Raw genomic sequence first — 22495 nt, forward strand, 5'->3', positions numbered from 1 at the left:
GTTTTATCTGTGCGCTTTTGCTCATTAATTGGGCTATAGGATACAGGCTATAGTCTGGGATACGCGTTCTGATGTGGTTGGATGAAGAATAATAAGTGTTTTCTAGATGCAATAGGCCGACATGCATTAGAAAATCTGAAATATTATTATATTCTATTAAATATATTATATCTAGATAAAAATAATACGTCAGTGTTTTCGCAATTTTCTTTTTATTCTTACAGTGCATTTTTAGAATAGGCTGGGTCTCATGTAAATCTACTGTTTAGGTGAACTACTTGCCTTTTCTATACTGAATTAAACAATGCTTATAAATATCCGGGCAGGGTTATTTACCTAGCAACTTTTAGGGTTATTTACCTACCTGACCATCATTAGGTAGTTAATGATGCCCCGCCCCTCCCGAGCAGAATTTGTGTTGTACAATCCATAATATGACCGCTAGAGGGTACGCTTTATCTGGCTATTTGTTATAGCCAATCTCATTGAGGGTTAGCCTACATATCATATCTTCATACCTGACCACGCCCAGATGCATGGCCCTTTTGTGTTTGGCAAATGTAAAAAAACTGAACATTTTAAAGCTATCTTACTAAAAAGCATGTTAAAAAATGAATTAATTTACAATGAACAAACAACGTCAAAATATAATAAATACTAATAAGATAAGACTGGCATAGATTCAAACAATTAACACACTCTATTTCGCTATCAGATTGACTTACTGAAAAATAAGAAATTAGTGCACCAATAATAACCAAATTCTTGCTGCAGAGCAGTGTGACACAAACGGTGAATCATTTTGTTTTCCAAAACATCCTAACTGGGAGGTGTTTGTCGTTCAGCCCAACGTTCGCCCATAGCGAACTCCGAACTCAGTGATCACGGCGCGTGCCGTGCAGCAAAACACGCGCACCCAGAGTACTCCCAGGGCTGCGTTATGACGTAACCTCTTTGTGTTGGCAAATCACGGTTTCTGTTGGGCGGGCTTTGTGAAGCCCGTGGCTCGCTGCTAGCTTCAAAAAGAATGCTAACTAACCGTGAGAGTGGGAGTAGAGCTAACGTGAAAGGAACGGAAACTGTTTCCAACATTGTACTGTGTTATTAAGAACGTGCGACTCGTTTAAACTCGCCCCACGACGGACGTACAGCTAGTCAACTCAAGGACGCGTGTTTCAGATGTCCCGAGTCGCATTTTGGATATTACCTCGGCTGTCCCCGTTTCCAAACGGAAACAATTTCTGTACAGATAGTTCGTGCTAGCTAGCTACATCAATAAAGTATCAAAGCGGCTCTTTTATCACCAGCTTTAGAGTCGCACTGAATGTTGCATCTGTCATGAGTCCGGCCGGGTGCTCCCATGTGAACGGTTATAAGGTGGACAACTGGAAACAGAATCTACGAGTTATATACCAATGCTTTGTTTGGAGTGGCACCGCTGAGACCCGAAGACGAAAGGTAAAAAAAAAAAAAAACCCAACACGAACCAGGAACGATGAATGTAACGTTAGCTACAGGAATGTTTAACCGATATGTACTGCACGATATACATGACGGGAGGGCAGGCGATGCCCCCACGTGAAGCTCCTCACGCGACCCGCCGCCCGGGTGCTGTCTCTGATGGGGCTGCTCATTCTCGGTAGCGCCGACTGTTTCTGAGAAGCCTGGGGTGGTTATGGAGCATAGTTATTGTTGGATAGGTTATCGAAACGACCACCCCACACAGTGGCCCACAGCCGACGTTCACTTGACTCGGGGGGGGGGGGGGGGGTTGATTTTTGTTATGAAAGTCAATGGATCACGAAGCTGGCTTGCGTTATTGTTGATTGACTGATCCCGGGCTACGGATGAGTCGTAGACCGAGGGGCATCGTGATTTCCCGAGAAAACTTGCCCATTGTGTCGCCACACACGCCCCCTCCCTCCATCCCCCACTCGCCCCCCCAGCCACACGCTTGTCCTCTGTATTGTGAAGTGGGGGTCCCCTCGCAAGCAAGGTTAGTTCCTCATCGCTATCGTCCACTTCCTCGTGATGTCTGATGCTGTGGCACCTTTGCGTTATTCGCTCTTGACAATGATTGTGTTGTACTCGATACGTGGCCACCTATCATAGATGCATACTATGTGATGTTACTGTTGTGGAGATGCATCATACCGTTGCGTTTCCGTGTGCTGTAAGTTTTCAATATGTCTGTATTTAGTCGCAAACCTTTTATGGTAGTCAATAATGCTAGGACTGAAGAACTCCCCATGGTTGGGTATTGCAGTTTTAATTTGAGATTCACACTGGCAACAACACCACCACGTCATGCATATGTCATACATTGTTTGTTTATTTTGTTGTGATGAAATAGGTTCTTCAGAATGATGCGGGATGGACAGCATTGGTGAGTTGATACAGGACCGCCCCTCCTTGCACTGACAAAAGTAGAGCTCAGATGAGTATACTGAAAACTGGCTTTCTCTCCTATGTTATTCATTACCATTATATTGATATCCTTGATTGTTCCAGTCAGCCAGATCGATTGGTGACAGTGAGGCAGAAATTTGATAGTCACTTAAACATTGTTTCGTTGCAGTGATATCGCCTGTGAAATACTCTGCACTGAATGGACAATGACTTTTTTGTTTTACTGTAGTATTTTCAGGTGGTTCATACACCCTCCCTCTTTCAATGTGTAGTGATTAACTTTGATGTTGGGCACTCTCTAATTTTATTCAAAAGTAATTAAGTGACTCTTCCTGCAACGCGTGTTGGGAATCCCTGCTCTAAATGTAACCGGAACAGGTTAGCACTTGGACTTGGCCTAGTAAGCCAAATACAAAGGAGAATTGATTAAGTACAATAGAGCAAAACTGACATGCCATTTGTGTCCTGCTTAATACTATACAAAAAGACCCCTGTCCCTGTTTTGATTCAGGTTCTAAGAAAGACGCTACAATAAGGCTATGATGATCTTTGACTAGTCTAAATGGATCCATCTCTGTAAAATTAAGTCAAACCATCTTAACTTTTAACAAACTATTGAAATTTTTCACTGGCTTGCCCATAACGCCAGGCCCACAGCATCTATAGCGGAAGCACATACAGCGGCCACACTGTACTGTCCGTACTGTCGAATGTGTATGTAGAGTTTGACATTTAGTGTGTTCAGCCTTCTCTAACATGACCATTACTTAACCGATTTTCCACAAATCTCACGCGGGTCTTGTTTATAGCCATGATTTGCGTGGCCAAGGAGAAGTCTGTTTTGTAAACAGAACAAAACGATAGAGGGAGGCAAATTTGTGTGCAAGTGACATAGGTTTAGCCCCTTTAATTGCAGCCTGAAGTGAGCTCATTCTTTCCTATGATTAAATGTAAGCCTTACAAATGAACTGAATGACATCCATGCTCCTTGAATCCATAGGTTTATTTTATTGTTAAAAGTAAATCCAGAAGGTATTGAAGCTACTATAGTGGGTTGGTTTGTTTTCAGTGCCTTGTCGGTTGAACAACTAGTCAAAACAGTGTCAGAATGGCTTTGGCTATCTTATTTTCATAAGGCTTCAGAGAATCAGTGTCTGGAGAATTCCTATTTGTGTATAAACTACTCCGATAATTACTTGTATAACGGTACTGGCCGAGGCCTGAGGGTCAACCTGACCGTACACCCACAAACATATTGTTAGCGGGAAGTAGTGCTGTTTTAATGGAGATTTACTGGTTTTCCATCCTTGACAATGGTATTCCTGACGGTCAGAACTCCACCCCAGCATTCATCCTGTAAAGATACCATGCTAATAGTAAAGCAGTGTGGTATTGCCTGTATGGCCAGCTAAGTGGTGCCCTGTTTCTCCATAGACGTTTTTGGACACACAGCGTGACCGACAAGCCCCTTGATTTTAGCTTCGACATGCTGACGTAACCCATAGGCTCCCTTGTACTTTGCTTTTGACAAAGGCATCTGCTCATTGTAAAAAATCTTCCTTGACCAGGACTCCAAAAAACAATAGATAACATTATCCTAGCTTTGTGCTGCACATTCTACCCTTTATCCTAGTAGCAAGTGTCATGCCACCAACAACATGCCAGCGACGTGATGAATAAAATCACAATTCCCAATTTTACGAGAAAGCATTCTATATGACACTAAATGTGGACTCTGAACTGTTCATTCTTCATTCTTAAAATGGCTGGTCATCTGGATGTTTCATGGGGTTCACTGAACCAAGCTATGATATCTGGAGAGGCTGTTTTGAGAGACGTGAGAGCACTGAGTGACAGCAGAGGTTGGATAAAGTAACCTTGAAATAAATCCCCCCCCAAAAAATGAACCCGACTCTGCACTTAGTTACATAGCATTTTTGACGTGACTGCCTTTCTCAAACACTCAGTATCAGAGTGGTAGATTGTGTCATCTTGGACTGTTTGATGAAAGGAGAAATTGGGTATCAGGATATTTGTCCTGCGTAGCACAACAGCTGCTGCGTATGCGTTGCAAAGATTTGACAACTGGATAGAGGGAAAATGAACTCTTTCACCTTTTCAGAGGTGTATAAAGGGGAGCTTTGGCTATTTATTCAGACTTCATTCTATGCTTGCCTTCTTTCCTTCTCTTTTTTTCCCTCCCTATTTGTGAGCCTCCTTTCTGCTGTCCCTATTTTCTCTCTCATCCAATGTGTTCATGGACTGAGCCGCAACCTGTCATCCGCCTTGAGCCAAGCGCAATTCCCAGTCGATATGCAAGGACATTGGTGCAAAATCTGTCACCTGCTCTGCATGCAAAGTCTAAATCCCAGGTGGAGAACAAACAGTGGAATGAATAAATGTATTCATGCAGCGTAAGACATGGCATATCGCCCATTCCATCAACCTTAAGGTGCATTTAAATTATTACATTTCTAGATTAGCATATAGGTTCAAAGTCTCATGCTAGGGAGTGGGACGTGTATATTGGCTCCTTTCAGCATTGACCGTTATTGCCTTCCTCTGTGTGTAAAGACAATTGGTATTTACAAAACCTTGGATCCAGTGTGATGTGGCACAGATGTACATTTCCCTAATAAGGCTAACAGAGTAGTGGATTAAAAAGGTAGCTGCTACTGATTTTCATATTTGCGTTTACTAATGAGAGCTACATTAAAAGGTAATGGCTCTTCTATAAATACAGTTCCCTTATCTTATTGGTGCAGTGTCGGATATTATGAGACATTAGGCTCTGGTTTAAGGTGTGTCTGATATGCAGATAATTCTGCTATTGCAAAGATTAAGATCGGACATGCCTCATACCTTTAGGGGTTTCTGTGGAATATCAGCTCCCCACACGCCATCTTTTGTTTTATCGGGTCATTTATTCTGCATTATTCATTTTCATTGTCTGAATGAGGTCTGTGGTACCCTACATTAACGTCACGTTTGTGATTTTGCTCATGGTGTTTCTTTGCGTTAGTCGAGGTAAGCAAGTGTTTATGGTGTTTTTCTCAAGCCCAATTGTCGTGCTTTGCTTTCTCTCTTAATTGGGGTTTAAAGGGCCAGTGCCACTCTATCACGGTGCATCACCTGCCATTCCAGCTCACTGACGGATGGCCGCCTTTGTTTTTCCCTGTTTAGTTTAATCTCTTCGGCTCCGTCAACCCCTCGAGCTATTCATAATTTATAGTGTGTGGATGGACGAAGAGAGGGTCTGAATATTCATGAGTTCTCTTATTTATTTGTGTTTGCTCTTTTATTAAGCTGTATGAACGCCTCAGTGCATTTACAATTTGTTGGCCAATGTTGCGTTCCAGAGAAGAGAATGCCCCTTATTTTTTTTCACCACCCCTACCAATTCAACATACTTAAATGTGAGTGTTTGCTGACCAAGAGAGCCGGAAAACCATTAGTGGTCATGAACAGTAGTTGATGGACAATCACTAGAATGATGTTTTATTTTCTTTTTATTTTACATGGTATGCAAACGTTGAGTTGTTTGTTTTCCTTACGTGAAATGTGGTATAACCATCACACCAACCACACTGGCAATATATAATGGGCAATATAAGGTGAGCTTGGAAGGAAAATGTCTTCAAATGGTTTGGACATTGAAAGACAATGTACAGTGTTTTTTTTTAATATTCTTTTGGTGATACTGCACAATATGGATAAATCGACATGAATTAAAACTTCTGTTGCCATGTCTCCCATGAGACTTGCAACAATCTCTCCACATAATGACAAGTCATCTCCAGATTAATTACTAAACAATAACCAATTTCTTTTTTCTACTAACATGAATAACGCTCCAATGCTCTTATGCTTCCAAATTGGGGACCCTCATTGGGACGTAACCTCATATGAACAAGTCCTATAGCATGGGCAAGTTTTCACCGCATGGGGAAACCATTAGATCAGAGCAACGTGGTAGGGCAGCGTTGGCTTCACGGTTGCTTTAAGAGAAATAAAAAAAGGACCAGCAAACCAACCTTCCTTTTTTTTTCACCCTAACATTGTCCCGGATGACAACCAGCTTGGGGAGAGTCTGATGAGGAGAGCAGCAGTAGAAGCTGTTGTCTGTTGCTGTAGAAATGTGTTGTTAGGAGAGGCTGATGTGTTTCTATCACAGATCAGATGACACATTCAGTCACTTTTCTTCTGCCGTTTTTATGTTCTCTCTTTCCTCCCCCCTGTTCTCCACACGCCCACATGCACTCGTACCCGCTTGCATGTGGGCAGAGCCCTTCTCTGGGAGAGCAGAGCTCCGTCTCTGATCACCCTCCATCACATCACAGGGCTGCTCCCTGACTCATCAGCATACTGAGGCGGCCAGCCTTCATCCCCTGCAGCCTCCTCCCCTCTGCAGCCTCCTCCATAGACCTTAGATGGCCCTCCATGGACCTCACTTCTGCTCGTTCTCAATTCGGCTTTCTTTTTGCCTTTTCAGTCTCCACGTTGTAAATGCAATCCCATTCAACTTCATCCATCTTGTAAAATAACATCTTCAAAGGCCAGCTGCAATTTTGAAAAAGCTGCGGTTTAAGCAGAAACATTAAAGTCGCACAGTGTAAGATTAAGCCCCTCCAAATTGCTAGGCAGGAGACTTTAGGAATTAGATAAACTCTGTTAGCGTGTTTAGTCCACTCTTAACTGGCTGTGCAACTGTGTGACACAAACTAGCCAGCTCGGCTGGCTGGCATAGTGGGAGGAGTTTAGAAAGTGTCGATGGTAATATTCTTGTAAAAGAGCTAGGGCTGGCCAAGAGGTTTTATTTGTGCAATATATCAGTTATAGTGGATGTGGCTTTATTGACAACATTACTATCACTATCAGCATTTTCTATGTATGTCCAGGTTATGCAAACTAGTTAATGTCAACAATGCATGTATACGATTTTGCTGTTTTTGGTTATTCTTTGATAGTCAATTTTTGCCATTTAATGCCATCCAAAAAACCTGTATCTAATCATTTGCTTATCCTAACCAAAGTCTCTGTTGATAGTATTGCCTCCAAGACATCCTGGCACAGAAACACGTAATCAAGTAATTATTTTACCATTATGTCCATGGAGTAGGTGCATTTGACCCTGATGTTGGCAGATGTTTAGGGCTGCTTTAAGTTGCAGTTCAATTTAAATATTTGGTTCATGAATCGTTTAAGAAGGAATAATTGACTTTTTCTTGGCTGATACTAGTTGGATAAATAAAGTACATCTTATAAATCCCTTTGGGTTGTATCTTGTGACAGCACTTATTATTATATTATGCTATTATTATATATTCAACATTTTGTCGACCAAATGATTGTCGGAAAATCTAACGATTAATCGAATGCTGAAAATAATTTGCAAGTTGCAGCCCTTGTTTCTATTTTATTGCAACATAATTATATGCCTAATGCCGTGCAGCAGAAGCTTTTATCCAAAGCCCATTCCGTAAATAGCTTTTTTTTTTCTCCATCAGAATGCGTGGAATTTGGGGTGAGTGCGACCTTGGCTAAATGTTTGTGATTGAAGTTTTTATAATTGCAGTGCTAAGTGTCCCATTTTCTAGTCATTGCCTGGTTAGGAATCCAATTCTCCCGTCGGTCCTCTGCCCCACCCTCTCCTTTGCTTCCCTTTCATCCCTCAGTGCAGCACAGTTCAGAGGGATGGGTGGTGTCAGACAATGGTTTCTGGCCAACATCCAGACCCATTTCTCCTGGCCCGTCCTTTCGCTTCCATTCCCTGTCTGTTGTGGCTTTCAGTCTGTCTGTCAGTCTGTCGGTCAGCATGGCTGTGGCAGGGTGACTCAGGACAAACAAGTGGCCCTGTAGTTCTGCTGGATGTACAAAGACCATAAATGTATGGTTTATTATAACATAAACTATTGTTTTTCAATTCATTCATGTGTCTTCATGCATTATTCTTAACATTTTGAGTTTGGGTCACATGACGCACCAAACACGCCTGCGCTTTCTATTTTCGGCTCTTTATTTATGTTGCTCTGGGCTATAATGAGCAGTGGGTACCCAACGGCTTGTCGTGTTGATGCAGGGCGACGATGTAACGTACATGACAGTTTTCTGATTGCACCGACCACACAGGATGAATCTTTCTTTCCGCAAACCCTTGCCTCTCTCAATATAGTTTTCAATTCGGAGTGGGGAGACCATAAATGAAGAAAGGCTTGGCTTCATAACAGCCCATGCCTTTTTCCAGGCGACGGTACATGCACATCCTTTCCACCCAGGTGCATCACCGCCAGTCAAGTTTCGAATAATGAGCGTTTAGATGGAAGTATGGTGTTTGTGACAGAGGAAGTAAATTGTATGTTGATTGATAATGGGATTGTTTGAAATTGCACCTCAATACTGGCAACTGAGGGGAGTCTCATGAAAAATGCATGGACAAGGCTGAGAAGATAGCTACTCCACGTCTTTCCTCTTTGCATGCTGGGGTTAGGGTGGGGGCTTGCTTCTGACCTGTATGCTTGCTGGTGATAACTGCTTTTATCCCTAGTCTAGGCAGGGTGCTTGTGTGAAAGCTTTGGATTTGGCTTTCTACTTGACGTTATCCTGAGGCCTGTATGCAATACCTTGTTTAAGGGGTCACTCACAGCAATATCGGCTTATATGGCACTGAATCTGATAAATACTAGAAAAAAAGACTTGATAATAAATTGCATTGCATTAAGGAGTATTGCAATAAAATGGTACAACCCACTTGACAGTTCAATATTCAATATGTTACACATTTCCCCTGATTGGCAATTATCAATACAGCATTTTTATATAATATTGAATATGGAACAAATTCATCCAGTTAGTTATCTGCAAGTCCTTTTTCAATTAAATCACCAATAATGTATCTCAGAGGGGCAATTCCTGGAAGCAGGCTTTCCCCCTTCCCCCTGGCCATCTTTTGAAGCCGGAGACACTCCAATGAACTACAATCCTTCCCGCTTGCCATAGCTTAAACGTTATCTATCCAGGCCTTTTCCTTCACTAGAGGTGGGACCTTTAGCCGTACTTGTCCTCAGGGCTCGGAGGATCACTGAAATGCATTCTGGTCACGGCCCCTGTCAGGGCGCCAATGCATTGTAGTCCCGGCCCCTCCTCTAAAGTTGCCATCTGGCTAATGAGCTGTCAATCACTCTCTAGGGGTATCCGCCGGCATGAAACTTGGAGACGTTCCATCCCTCACAGTGTGGACGCTGTTGTGGAGGCCTGTATGGGGGTCACCGTCCCTTTTTAAGGGGAAAAGGACAAAAGTATACTTGGAGGATTAATTACAATCCCTATGCATGGGTGTAATGGCTTTTAAAGGGGTGCTTTTGTGCATTTTACTCTATCCATAGGTAAGGCTTATGGATTTGCCTGGAGGTCATTTGTTCCTCTATATGCTCCTATTGGTGCCATGGGATGAATACGATCAAAGGGAACTGTCATGTGATCTGATTGGCTAGGATATTTCGATCTGAGGGGGCATCTCAAATAGCCCTACACTAGGGGCAGAGCTGTGTGTGTGTGTGTGTGTGTGTGTGTGTGTGTGTGTGTGTGTGTGTGTGTGTGTGTGTGTGTGTGTGTGTGTGTGTGTGTGTGTGTGTGTGTGTGTGTGTGTGTGTGTGTGTGTGTGTGTGTGTGTGTGTGTGTGTGTGTGTGTAATCTATCTGCGTGTGTTTGTTCAGCCGAAGGGTTTGGTTGTCGGCATCTGGTGACTCTGAGACTTGACAAATGATTCTGCAGCCTTTTGTTGGGCTAGGGGACGACTGTTTACCATCTGCCCACACAGATGAACACAGGCTCCGACTGCCCCATGTCTTCAGCAGTTTATCAGCCTTTTCCCTTATTTGTTTGCTCCAGACTTCTCCTCCTATTTGCAGTTCACAGACCTTTAATTCCACCCTCTGTTGTATTGGATAAATGTATTTTTGTGGTTTACGTTACTACCACTACCTCCAGTGACAGAAGCTCCATTTGTATGCCTGGGTTGTGTTTGAGTCTCTGTGTTTGAGATTATATAGGGGCATAGGTTATCCTTTTGTGTTGTCATTTTAAAGCTAAGAACGAGTGCAGTAGTATTTCTTCCAATACTATGCAATTAAGCAAAGACTATTCGAGTCGGTAGCCTTCCTTGCTGCTCTGTCTTGATCATTTGATCTCTGCAAATCAAAAGAAAGCCCATCTCTCCTATCATGAAAGGAAGTTCCCACTTGGAAATGCACACAAGACATCAATGACAGTCAATGTGACTGCCTTGGTACGAAGTGACACAAGCCTAGGCCCGCAGTCCAGAGTTGTGCATCAGCGGCAAGCACCCATTTGAACACAGCATTACAGATACTCTGAGCTCAGATCCGTTCGGTGGAGGTTTTAGGGTTTGCATGATAACGTAGGCTATAAACTTGAGGTGCAGTTTGGGTTTCCAACCAAATTCTTTAATGCACCATCTGGGGGGAATAACGTGTGCTTTTAATTACATCAATAATCTGTTCACATTGTGCCCCGATTGCGGTCCAAACACCATTTGAAATCCAATCACTATCCAATGGTTGGATCACTGATGTGAATAAGATAAGATGGCCATAGTTAGCAAGCCTCAGAATGACTCCTAGGAACTGCACTAAAAGTGGCATTATGAGATCCCAAGGCTCTTACACCTACTACTACACCTACACCTACTACTATGAGTAAGTCCTGGTTGATATTGTGACGATGGCCACAATATCGGCTACCACCAATGACACTTTAACGTCACTATATGCTCACACCTAAAGAGGGAAAGCTTGGCCGTATCTGGATGTTTCTAGATTAACGTCTATGGGTTCTCTAAACAAACTGCACTCCTTACTCTGCTCTCAGTTATGAGCAATCTTGGGATGTTGTAATATTGATAACCTTAACTTTACTCCTAGGAGTAGGAGGGCCGATTTCCTCCTGGGAGAGTTGTTGATGCAGATGATACAAGTTGCATTGAGATGACAAGTGTAACAAAACTATCTTGACAGGGGACGTCTGGACCCCACTTGCGTGTGTCTTCGGGAAGATGGAAGGAACTTGGGGTATTGTGTGTATTTGTTTGGCGGCTCAGTGGCGGTAGTCTGGAAGACTAGACCAGGCGTCGTTACCCCCATGGGGGTCAGTGTGTGCAGCTTAGTTTCTGGAGCATCCCTGTCCAGCCGCCTTCCTCCAGGCTCGTTTCCATTAAATATAGAAAAGAGGAGTGTAGGTGTACCAGGAGGTCTGCACCCATGAGCATACTCCACACGGCAGATGCTGCCTGCCCTGTCGAGTATGCAGATTCCCTTTGAGTATGCGCACATGTATGAGGCTATGACCCATTATGCAGTTTGGATCGAGTCTCTTGGGCTACCTTCTTATACATGGTGAAACCTCACAGCTCGCTCGGTATGTATTTAAGATGCAGTGCCTGTAGGAATATGCTCCAAATTTCGCCCGCCGTTGACATTTCTGTTGCACACAACGCCTGGAATTGGACACGTACTATGTGCAGATTGTGACATGAGCGAGGCTGGTACTACTGGATGTGCATTTCCGTTACACGGTTCGGATATTGCTTTGTCAAATTCGGCAGCAAAGAAACTACATATTTGTTCTTCTTGTGGTTGTAGTTTCCACTTATCTTCTTTTTGCTCCGGGTACAGTTAACTGACATATACATGGATTGCATGAAGTAAGGGATCAGAAATTGCATCTCAGTGCCCAGAACTGACTGGATGCTATCCGATAATACTAAACATCCATCACAAGACCTTCTTATTTGACACTTTAACTGCCATTATGATACTTAAAGGTTCCAGATCTGCCTCCTCCCCAGTGTTCGCTGTCGAGGTGTGTTGTGAATAGAGACGAGAGAGAGGGCGAGGGGAAGAAATACATTTTATTGCTTATAATGTAACACGTGTGCGGCTCATCCATCAGCCAACCGCTGCGTACCGATGGAGGCGGCGCAATGAGTCACAGCCTCCGTATGGAGTGCAGCCCTGCACTCTGATTCCCCATCTCCCCTTTGTTTTGTAGCTGCTGGAGCATGCTCAGCTTGAGCCAGACCTGCGGTCACAGTCAGCCCCTCAGCCTCACCGCCCCTCCCTTGCCCCTACCCTCCCCTCCACACACATCTGCCCTGCCAGAGCTCTAGCATATTACTTTCATATTTTACTTCCCCCACCCCCCTGCCTTGATGTATGAATGCATTAGTCCAAATGCCATGGGATGAGCAATGGTACAAGGTCGGAAAGAACAGCAGATGAAGTTGACTTAAAAATACAACGCCGAGCCATGCTGTCATGCTATATTGTTACTTTGTTAATGTGTAATCTGCAACAAGATCTACGCTGGGCTCCGTCGGAGCATTGTCATCACTATCTGCAGCACCGCACCGTCGCAGCCAAGCAAGCATGTAATGCTATCTGGTCCACCCTCCCTAGCAATATCGGAGATCTATAATCCGGCTGATGATTGCTAGACTCCACCACAGTGCTTTCTGGATGGAGTGGGGGCCTATGTTGGCGGCTTTTGCAGTTTGCTACCTGTCCCAACACCTGTTCGCGCATCTGAGCCGGCAGCAGCTGATCGATAGCTTGACTAAATAGTACATTAACAGCCCCTGGGCTAAGAGACCGGACTGCTGACACCGAAGAAGATGGGACCTGGGGTTTCTTTTGTTTCAGATGTGGCTTGTGGTTGGATTGTCTACCGAGGGACAGGGGCTGTGTGGACCAGGGAAGGTGATGGGAGAGGGAAGGGCGTGGCATTGGCAAGCCCTCCTGTTTTCAAAGTGAGGTCCTGGTGCAATGCAGGAGGAGTCCGATTCAAAGGCATCTCCACTTGAATAATTGAGGAGGCATGGTGGCGATACACGTACTGAACTAAGGGATGTGGGGAATATGGGATTCAGGGCACTACTTAATTCAGTTATATCGGAACAATCATGTTTTCATTTTATATGGTCGTGTACATTTTTCTTTTTCTTTTTTTTGGGGGGGGGAGTTCCCCAGCATATCTTTACTTTCGAGATATGGGAAATTGGTTTTATTCCTCAAGTGGATTTATTCAATTTTACTCCTGGATGGGTTTTAAAATGTACCCTTCCTTTATTTAGTTTTCCCTTTCCTGCCTTCGGAAGACCAAGACAATACGAAAGGAGGTTGATGATATTGAACACCTACTGTTCAACGGCACCCAGCGACGGATGTCAACAAAAGAGGGATTTGGTCGTCATGCAAATGACAGGAAGGGTTTTATATTCTTTGCATTCTTGACCTTCCTTTCCTATCCATTGTTTCATGCGTTTCCATTTGCAAGGTTTGTGACCCTGGATATAACCTAAATATGCGTCAGAATCTCTGTCAGACACTTGTCTTTCTTTCTCTCGTGTTTCTTTCTCCCCCACCACTAGCAGGCACAAATGTACCCTATCCTCCTGCCCCATCATCACAGTCCAGTCTGTTTCTACTGAGGCCCGATCTAAACAAAGCTCAGCGTTGGGGGACTGGCCCTCCTGTGTGCTTGTACAGCACAATGAGACCAGCGCCTGTTGTAGGTTCTGTGGACGTTGTCCTTTTGCGACGACGTCTCTGTCCATCAGCCTTTAGGGTCAACTGAATCCCGGCTATGACTTTGCTCCTGGATCAGAGTTAGTGTGGACCTAATGCGTGTTTCCCGCATGACTCATGGTCCTTTGTGCGTTTCTTCCTCATCTTTATGATTTTTCATGCGGGAAGAAGGCAGGGAGACCGCCTCGCTGAGACTCCTCCGGTTACCCACGCGAACAATGCCCCACAATCGGATCAGGTTGTGCAATTGTCTTCCTAGGCCTCGCCAGCCGGTTCTAGATGGACAGCTCAGCATGAGCTGTTTGATTCAATTTACAGGGCTCTCTGAGTGTCTGTGTGATGTATGCTCCGGGTGTGTGTGTGTCCGTGCGGCTGTTGTTCTGTGTACTATTGTAACTACTTGTCGCAGCTACAACGGCAGTGAAAATGGAGACATTTGCTTCACACCTCCACACCCCCCCCCCCCCCCCCCCCCACTGGGTGACTCACCATGGCGGGCCCCCTTCAGTTGGAGCTTCCATTCGCCATCTCCGTCCTATCTTCTTTTTTTTTTTTCCCCCTCCACCTTCACCCTTGTCTATTCTCTCCTAGCTCTCATAGCGACATGCAGATGCCTCCTGTCAGAAATGGACTGCACGCCGGCGTATTCATGGCTCAAGCAATCGTGACCGAATCAGTTGTCAGGCCGCAAGGTGTGTGTGTGTGTGTGTGTGTGTGTGTGTGTGTGTGTGTGTGTGTGTGTGTGTGTGTGTGTGTGTGTGTGTGTGTGTGTGTGTGTGTGGCTCACTGCAAGAGTAGTGCTGTATTTTGTTTGATAGTGGCATCTATGACACGTACCCTCTGCTCTTGCCCTACGGCAAGGAGAAGTCCCCTTTGTGCGGTCAAGACTGTCCACACAAATGCACTCACTCACTCACTATGTTTATGGTTGGACTAAGGCATATATACAAGGAACTGACTGCCTCCTTCCCGTGTCCATATCCACTGCCTTGACAGCACCATCTTGGAAAAGCTTCACGCTAATGAAGTCTCTAGTTGTCCCCTGCTCGCCACAGTCGATTGGCCATTTAGTTTGTCTCCCACCCTCCACAGTCGGCCTGCCTGTGTCTGTCTGTCAGTCTGTCTGGACTGGACTGCTCCTCTGTTCATTAGCTGGAGTGGATGGCTTTACAATGGCAGGCGGCCAGAACTGGAGGGATTTTGTTGGTGTGTTTAACAGTAAAGATTTATTGCGTACCTCGTGTGTAGGCATATCTGTTTGTTTTTTGGGTCATCAGAATGATGTACACAAAACACGCACATGGATACACCCTTACACACATGCATCCACGTATGCATGCACACAGACATGGATACGCACGCACGCACGCACGCACCAGCCAGTCAGCGCCTTACGTTTCTTTCCACGAGTAGAAGAAAGGCTGCCATAATCTCAGTTCTTTCTTTTGAGAGCACGTCTGTACTCTGTTCGTTCTCTTATCTCCCCGCCCCTTCCCTCCTCTTTCTCTGTACTCCCGTTTAGAGAGCCCATTGCAACTCATCTGGGGAGGGTATAGGCTGTTGTAGACGCAAAATAATCCTTTCAGCCTCCCGATCTCCATTACTGACATGCCTGTACTGCATGTGGGATTTCATAAGGGCTAACTTGTATATTATGGCTGCCTCAATTTTCTTATTCTCAAACCGTAAATGTCAAAAGTGTAGGAATACCTTTCATTTTCAAAACAAAAGCTAAAATCTGCCAGTTTCTTGGCAGATTTTTTTCCAGCATGAACTTGGCAGAAGACCAAATGCAACCTTGCACAGCAGAATGGCGGTGGTCTCTTTCAAGTGCCACATGAGACTCACAGCTCTGGGGTGGGTTTTGGGTGTTTCTCCATCGTTGGCCAACATGGTGTCCATTTCAGGAATTCAGAAGTGTTTCCAAACTGCAGTCATGTTTTGCGTATGTAATGGATGCCCCTGCGCAGTGTGGGGTGATGTGGCTTGTGGGCCTTGTTTGAACGTGTCATCGATAGCCACTGCAGTAGTACGACAAGGGTGTTCAACCATATTTGTCCACATTTACACACGTATTGTTCTTCGTCATTTTGATGGCCCGACATTCGTGGCAGATGTATTCTCAGTTTTGGGAAAACTGGCAAAAAAACAATGGAATTTAAATGGAAATTAAAGCGTAATTCCGGAGAACGTTGAACCCAGGGTCTATTTTTTGGTATGTACACACATCAAATGAGCCCTCCAGACACTTTTTTCGTTTATAATCGAGTATAAGAGTTTAACCGGCGCAATGTTTGGCTTTCATTAGGGGTGTAAATCTCTGGTTTCAACACGATACAATATTAAATCGATTGATTGGACAACGATACGATATTTGCCGATCAAAAGTCTGCTGTGATACGATTTCAATTCGATTCAGGGGCATGCGATCGATATGAGACGACATCATATGCCCATTTAACACAACCTCTTACATTCACATCAACTCACAAAAAAACACTTAATTATGATTTCATCATTTTATTTCTTTGCTCTTCCGGATATTTAAAACAAAACAATCCATTTTTAATCCAAATAATAAAGTGCCACATTGCATTTGAGTGCAGCGCGGGCTGCGCGGAACGCTTCCAAATTGGCATTTTTTAACCACGAATATAACTCAAAATAGCACCAAACCTCTGTAGTAGCATGATTAGGGTCCCTACACATAAAACAAAGCATCAACAACTCAGCGTAGCAGGAGTTTATTTAAAAAGACTGTTTTCCAAGTCTGTGCATTACCCGTAGGTCCATGTTTCCAGGAAGTCCACACAAGTCGATTACCGGCTATCGTAACTTGTATAATAGACGCAAACTAATCATGCTACTGCAGAGATTTGGTGCTTTTTTGAGCTATATTAATGGTTATCAACGAAAAAAGAAGTCTGGAGGGCTTATTTGATGTGTGTACATGCCAAAAAAAAGACTCTTTAAGACACTCAAAATATCACACTTCACAGCCAGCTCGTGTCGGTCTCTTGCAAATGAGACATCACAATTTACTTCTCGTGTGTGTGTGTGTGTGTGGACTTTAAATAATTACAGTGAAAATAGAAATATGTGGTAGCTGTCCAAGCACATTAGGCTCCTTGATTGCTTTGATTATCTTTGCCCGCGAGTCACATACTTGTCTGCAGATTTAGATACAGAATGGCAGCCTTTTACCCTAGTCTTCCCACTTATGCCCTTCCGCCAATCAAATTGCTGGAGAGTTGTCCTGTTTTAATAAAAGTTTTTCCCCATACTGATCGTATCCTTTGTCCCCCTCCTTTTTGTCCATCATCCGACCCACAGGCCAAGTCGTGTATCTGTCATATCTGTGGGGCCCACCTGAACCGACTCCACTCCTGTCTCTACTGCGTGTTCTTCGGCTGCTTCAGCAAGAAACACATCCACGATCACGCCAAAAACAAGCGACACAACCTGGGTAAGTCGCCTGACCAATCCCCAGCTCCATGGATGAGTTGTGCTGGTTCTGGAACAAATGCTTCCCCTCCGTTTATAACACCTGCTCCCGTTTTGATTGCATGCTTAATGAGTTAATGTAGATTAAATTGGCTTGCGTCTATTTGGGCATCTCGATCAAACGTAGGACATTGTTGCCAGGTTGTTCGATGGCCATTCAGAGGTCGTGTAATGACACGTTTATTACCCTTTTGGACGTTGCATTGACAATCTTTGGGCTTGACTGATTTTGGCCCTTGTCTTAAAGTCAAAACAATCCACACATAGACATTTCTGTCTCAATGTTAATTATGTCTAGTTCCATCACATTGTTCATAACGTAATTATGCCTAGTCAACCTGCATCACTGCCACACCATCTACCACCTGCAATTCTGTCAGCACCCCCAAGCAGGGGGTCGCAACATCGCTAGGAGCGCCAACCTCACCAGGTTGAACCCTTCAACCACCGTGCATTGCTATTCTTTGTGGTGGTTAGGCCAGTCCAACACAGGTTTAAAGGGGACATATTATGCCACCAGGTGTGAGTGTTATTAGCAGTTAGAAGCCGATTTGAAAATCTAGGTGGACACGCCCACTAGTGATGTCAGAAGTCGCAGGTTTTCTAAACGGTAAGGGCTAATCACACTCACACCTGGTGGTGTAATGTGTCACCTTTTTAAGCCTCTCTTTCCTCCCTGCTGCAGCTGTCTGGCAGGTTAGACGTTAGGTAATGCACAGCCACACGAGGACAAACGAAGCCCGGCCCTAGCGTTGAGGGCATGATTCACATAGGGTTGATATGATCTGAGGATGAAGGAGACCAGAGAGAAAGGAATATAGTGGCAGGGGTCAGGTAATGCTTATTGTCCTGAGTGGGAGAGATTGTAACGAAGTCCCTGGGTTTTGCTTGCGCTGTGTTCGAATCAGTCAATGTGGGTACACTTTATAATTCCCTTTTGTCTCAACATGCACACATCTTGTGGTTAATCCCCCCTACCCCCCCATCCTTCCGCACACATTCCCTCATGGACACACGCACACACACACACGCAGGGATTCACAACGGTAATTAGCTTTGAGCTTTGCACAGAGGCCTCACAGGCATTAGTACTCTGTTCCCGTGCACGTCTAATCAAATGAATCCCTGCTCCGCACCGCAAGCATCCACACCTCCATGCTCGTGTCTCCTCTCTTTTTCGTTTCGTTCCCTTCCTCCAGCAGACATTTGCGCTGCAGTGAAGCAGGCCACATTTATGGAACGGTGCAGCTGGCTTGCGCAGGAATTAAAGCCCCACGTGAAATTGACACTCCCCGCACTCTGCATGCTCCTTGCGCATCAATGCCATTATGACCGAAGACGAAACCGAATGAGCGCCATTAATGTGCATCATAGGCTAGCGACCACTCTGCTGTAGGATTTGATATTCACCAGCATGCGTCACGACATGGCTGAAATAAGCGTGGCCAAGCGCTCCCCTCTTCCTAATTGAACCGTTGTCCATGACCCTTTTTGATTGACTCCATTGCGCACAGTGGCGGTAGAGGTACAACGGAAGTGCTGTAAATAGGTTGTCACGGCAACAGATCCCTGGCATTGTTGCCGTGGTGTTTGAGAATGAAAAGGGATGGTTGTTGGAAGGCACAGGTGGGGGTGGATGACACACACCCCTACCTCCCCCTGCATTGCCCGTGGCCGTTCTAAAGGCCCACGATCAATAGGCGTGAATGAAGAATAGAGAGACGAGTAGGAGCTCGCCTTGAGGCCAGCACAGTTGGGATGGTAAACCAAGATCTGAGGGGTGTTGTTTAATACAATCAATTTCTAACTATTGTGCTTTCTCTCTTTTTCCACCAGCTGTAGACTTATTATATGGTGGAATATATTGTTTTGTGTGTCAAGACTACATATACGACAAAGAAATGGAGCAGATTGCCAAAGAAGAACAGAGAAAAGCCTGGAAATTGCAAGGTATGTCGATTTTTGTTTCCGTCCTCGTGTCTGAAACTCTGTAACGCCATATTCGAGCCACAGCGCAGCACCAACCGATCACAACACCTGGTGTCAAGTGATGGCATGGCTTGATCGCTCCATAAGGATCTGCATTGTGTACCTTGGCCAGGTATTGCGTTAGTGCTAGGGTTGTTTCTTATGACTAATTTCCCTGGTGTTTAACGGACAAGTCGGAAAAAGTCAACCTAGACATCAGTAAAGAAAAATGTGGCACATTTAAAGTTTTCTTTTTGCCATTACATTTCACATGCTTTCACAAACCTTTGATTTCGGTATGTTGAGTACTTGAGAAAATCATACCTGGTTTTAAAATGGGCACAGAAATAACAAGAACTACAAGTAATGCTATCTTTTCAGTTGGCCTTTTACCTGCTTTTAGCCACAAAGGTCTCTGCTTAACAGATCGATCCTTGGACTATTATGTTCGCAAAAAACTAGAGTGCCTGTTTTGTGCCGTTTGTGTTTTGACAGTTTGTGTTGGCAGAAGGTAAACATAATATAGTTGGTCAACTCCTGCCATCACTTACTGTATTGTATTGACATAAACATGGTGCCTGCCGGGCTTTCCTAAGAAATGTAATACTAACCTTAGTAGTCCTAACATATGCTTGTTTTATAGAGATTGTATTAGTGGAAATTATTTCAATATGCACAACTGTTTGATAAAATGTCCCCCTGTCGACTAGCCAATGAAGCAACGTTTTACTCGTCTTGTATAATACGAATAATCAGTCTGATGAGTCGTGCACATCCATCAATGGTGGATTAATGTTTCCCTTTCCCGTGTCAGCAGGTATTGGGGAGAAATACACAACATGGGAGCCCACCAAGCGGGAGCTAGAATTACTACGACACAATCCAAAGCGGAGGAAAATCACTACAAACTGCACCATAGGTGGGCGAACGTCAAGTGTTCTCCGTGCGTGCGTTCGTCCGTCACCGTGTCTCAAAGCTATCTGGACTCACTCACCCGTTGAAGTATCACTTAAGGTCATTCAGCCAAGGGTCCTTTAAGGTCAACCAGGAGCGGGCAGCCACACTGGGGTGCTTAACATCAAATTCCTCTCTGACAGATCTGTGCCACAGTGGGTCTATCATTCTCTCTGCGTGTCGCTCGCAGTGCTAGGCTCTCTCTCTCTCTCTTTCTTGCTTGCACTATTCCTCTTTATTTATTGATGCCTTTTCTCATATTTATGTTCCTTCCCGGTTTTGTTCTTCAGTTCCGTGCCTGTGTAGTTTACCGGTCTTCCAGAACAGAAAATCGGATTGCACCACACATTTTGAACTTGAACATTTTGGAGTCTCTGATCTTTTGTCTTATTTGTGAGGATTTTCTCCAGAATGTAGAAGTCAATATATGGATGCTTCTTATAAGCACAATGCGATATGGTGATATTCTAAGCCTGGGTGACCTCAGTGTAAATGAAACCTGAAGCCGTTCATGCCACTCTCTACTAATTGGGCTACATTTGTAAAAATTAATTAATTAATAATGAGTCATTATTAATTCGACACAAATTAAGGAAGGATTGTTGGACAAAAGGGTTAAAACCAAAATATCCAGTGTACTAGACGACCATACATCCCTTAAGCTTGACGGCTGTTTGATTTACCAGCCACTGTCCGATGTGGTGATGTTGATGCATCTAAACCGCCCTCTTTGGCTTCTCTTGCAGGTTTACGAGGGTTAATAAACTTGGGCAACACGTGTTTCATGAACTGCATTGTTCAGGCACTCACGCACACACCGCTGCTACGAGACTTCTTCCTCTCGGACAGACACAAATGCGAGATGCAATCAAACTCCTGTCTGGTCTGTGAAATGTCCCAGCTCTTTCAAGAGGTAAGTCCTGTGCCCGTGCTATTAAAAGTATGTGATGAACTCGTAGCAGGGCCACGCAAGGTGTCCCGTTTCCCACTCAAGTCCCTGCAAATTCACTGCTATGCCCCGCCCAAGGCTGCATGTGTACATGTATGCACTCCTATTAGTTCCCTGTGTTTGTGGATCATCAACTTTGGGTATTACACAAGGTCTGCTACTCCCTATTTCCCTATTTATCCGTTCTCACGCTGCTTTGCATCCATCTTCTCCTTTCATGGCACCCACGTGTTTTTAGTGTGACATGCATCTGTGTGGGTCTACAGATGGTGCATTGTGCCAAACATGGCGTGTGAGAGACAACACTGGTGATATCTGAAGTTCCCATACGCCATTCCACAGCCCTCCCAACAAAGCTCCATTCCTCATGCAGAGTAGGCAAGCGGCCGAGTAGGGTTTGAACTGTGGCGCCGTGATGGCGCCTCTGATGTAGCTGTGGCTGCTATTCAAAAACTGTTTACACGCACGCACAGTGACTGTCGCTTACTCCAAGCCAGTCTTATGAGGGAAGCCCATGGGTCTATGCTTTCCTCGGCAGCACACGCACTCTTGAACAACTTTTTCACATCGCAGAGAGAAGGAAGTCTGTTGTGCTTTCATCAACCCCTCATTCCTCCCTGTTTGTTCCTCTCTGTACACTGTCGCTGCCATGTCAGCTCGCATCAAACCGACGCAGAGGAACAAACTACCTTCAGCTCGGTCTGAATGGACGTTTCTTCTCCCCTATTCCCCTCTGCACGGCTCACTCAGACTTTGCAGGGAATCGGGGAGATTAAAAGGCAAGTCAGAGTCAGAGTACACAGTACTTCTGCCTGTACTACCACAGAAATGAAAGCCACAGTCTGAAATGAACGGGCACATGCTGTGCTGCAGTGGTGGTTAGCGGCAGTACCCAGCCTGCCCTTCATCTCTGCACGGCTGCTCTCCCGTCCTCTCCACGCCACCCCCGACTCTGCCCCGTCTGTCCACCCCCCCCCCCCCCCCCCGCGAATCCGCTGTTGCTTCTCCCTAGTCCCGTTCTCGGCTTGTTTATACTGCCGGTTTTTATCTATGAATGTGACATCCGTAAGAGTCTGACACTGCTTTAGTCTGGCTTCAATCTACCGAGATA

At 44.8% G+C, this 22495-nt stretch overlaps 1 protein-coding gene across 4 annotated transcripts in view; it reads left to right on the forward strand.

Moving 5' to 3' along the window:
* The first annotated feature begins 1058 nt into the window (after positions 1 to 1058).
* Positions 1059 to 22495, forward strand: part of LOC311379481 (ubiquitin carboxyl-terminal hydrolase 22) — a 29993-nt gene continuing 8556 nt past the window's right edge. Inside the window, exons 1-6 of one of the 4 annotated variants that reach the window (XM_084488320.1) lie at positions 1059 to 1458; positions 2354 to 2386; positions 17343 to 17475; positions 19350 to 19463; positions 20296 to 20400; positions 21182 to 21348. In XM_084488320.1, coding sequence (XP_084344446.1) covers positions 1339 to 1458; positions 2354 to 2386; positions 17343 to 17475; positions 19350 to 19463; positions 20296 to 20400; positions 21182 to 21348 — 672 coding nt within the window. In that variant the 5' untranslated portion in view covers positions 1059 to 1338. The remainder of the gene's footprint in view (positions 1459 to 2353; positions 2387 to 17342; positions 17476 to 19349; positions 19464 to 20295; positions 20401 to 21181; positions 21349 to 22495) is intronic. The other 3 variants (XM_084488321.1, XM_084488322.1, XM_084488323.1) reach the window with 3 other exon arrangements.

The sequence above is a fragment of the Micromesistius poutassou genome (genome assembly GCF_964030765.1).
Source record: "Micromesistius poutassou genome assembly, chromosome: 1".
Lineage (NCBI taxonomy): Eukaryota > Metazoa > Chordata > Actinopteri > Gadiformes > Gadidae > Micromesistius > Micromesistius poutassou.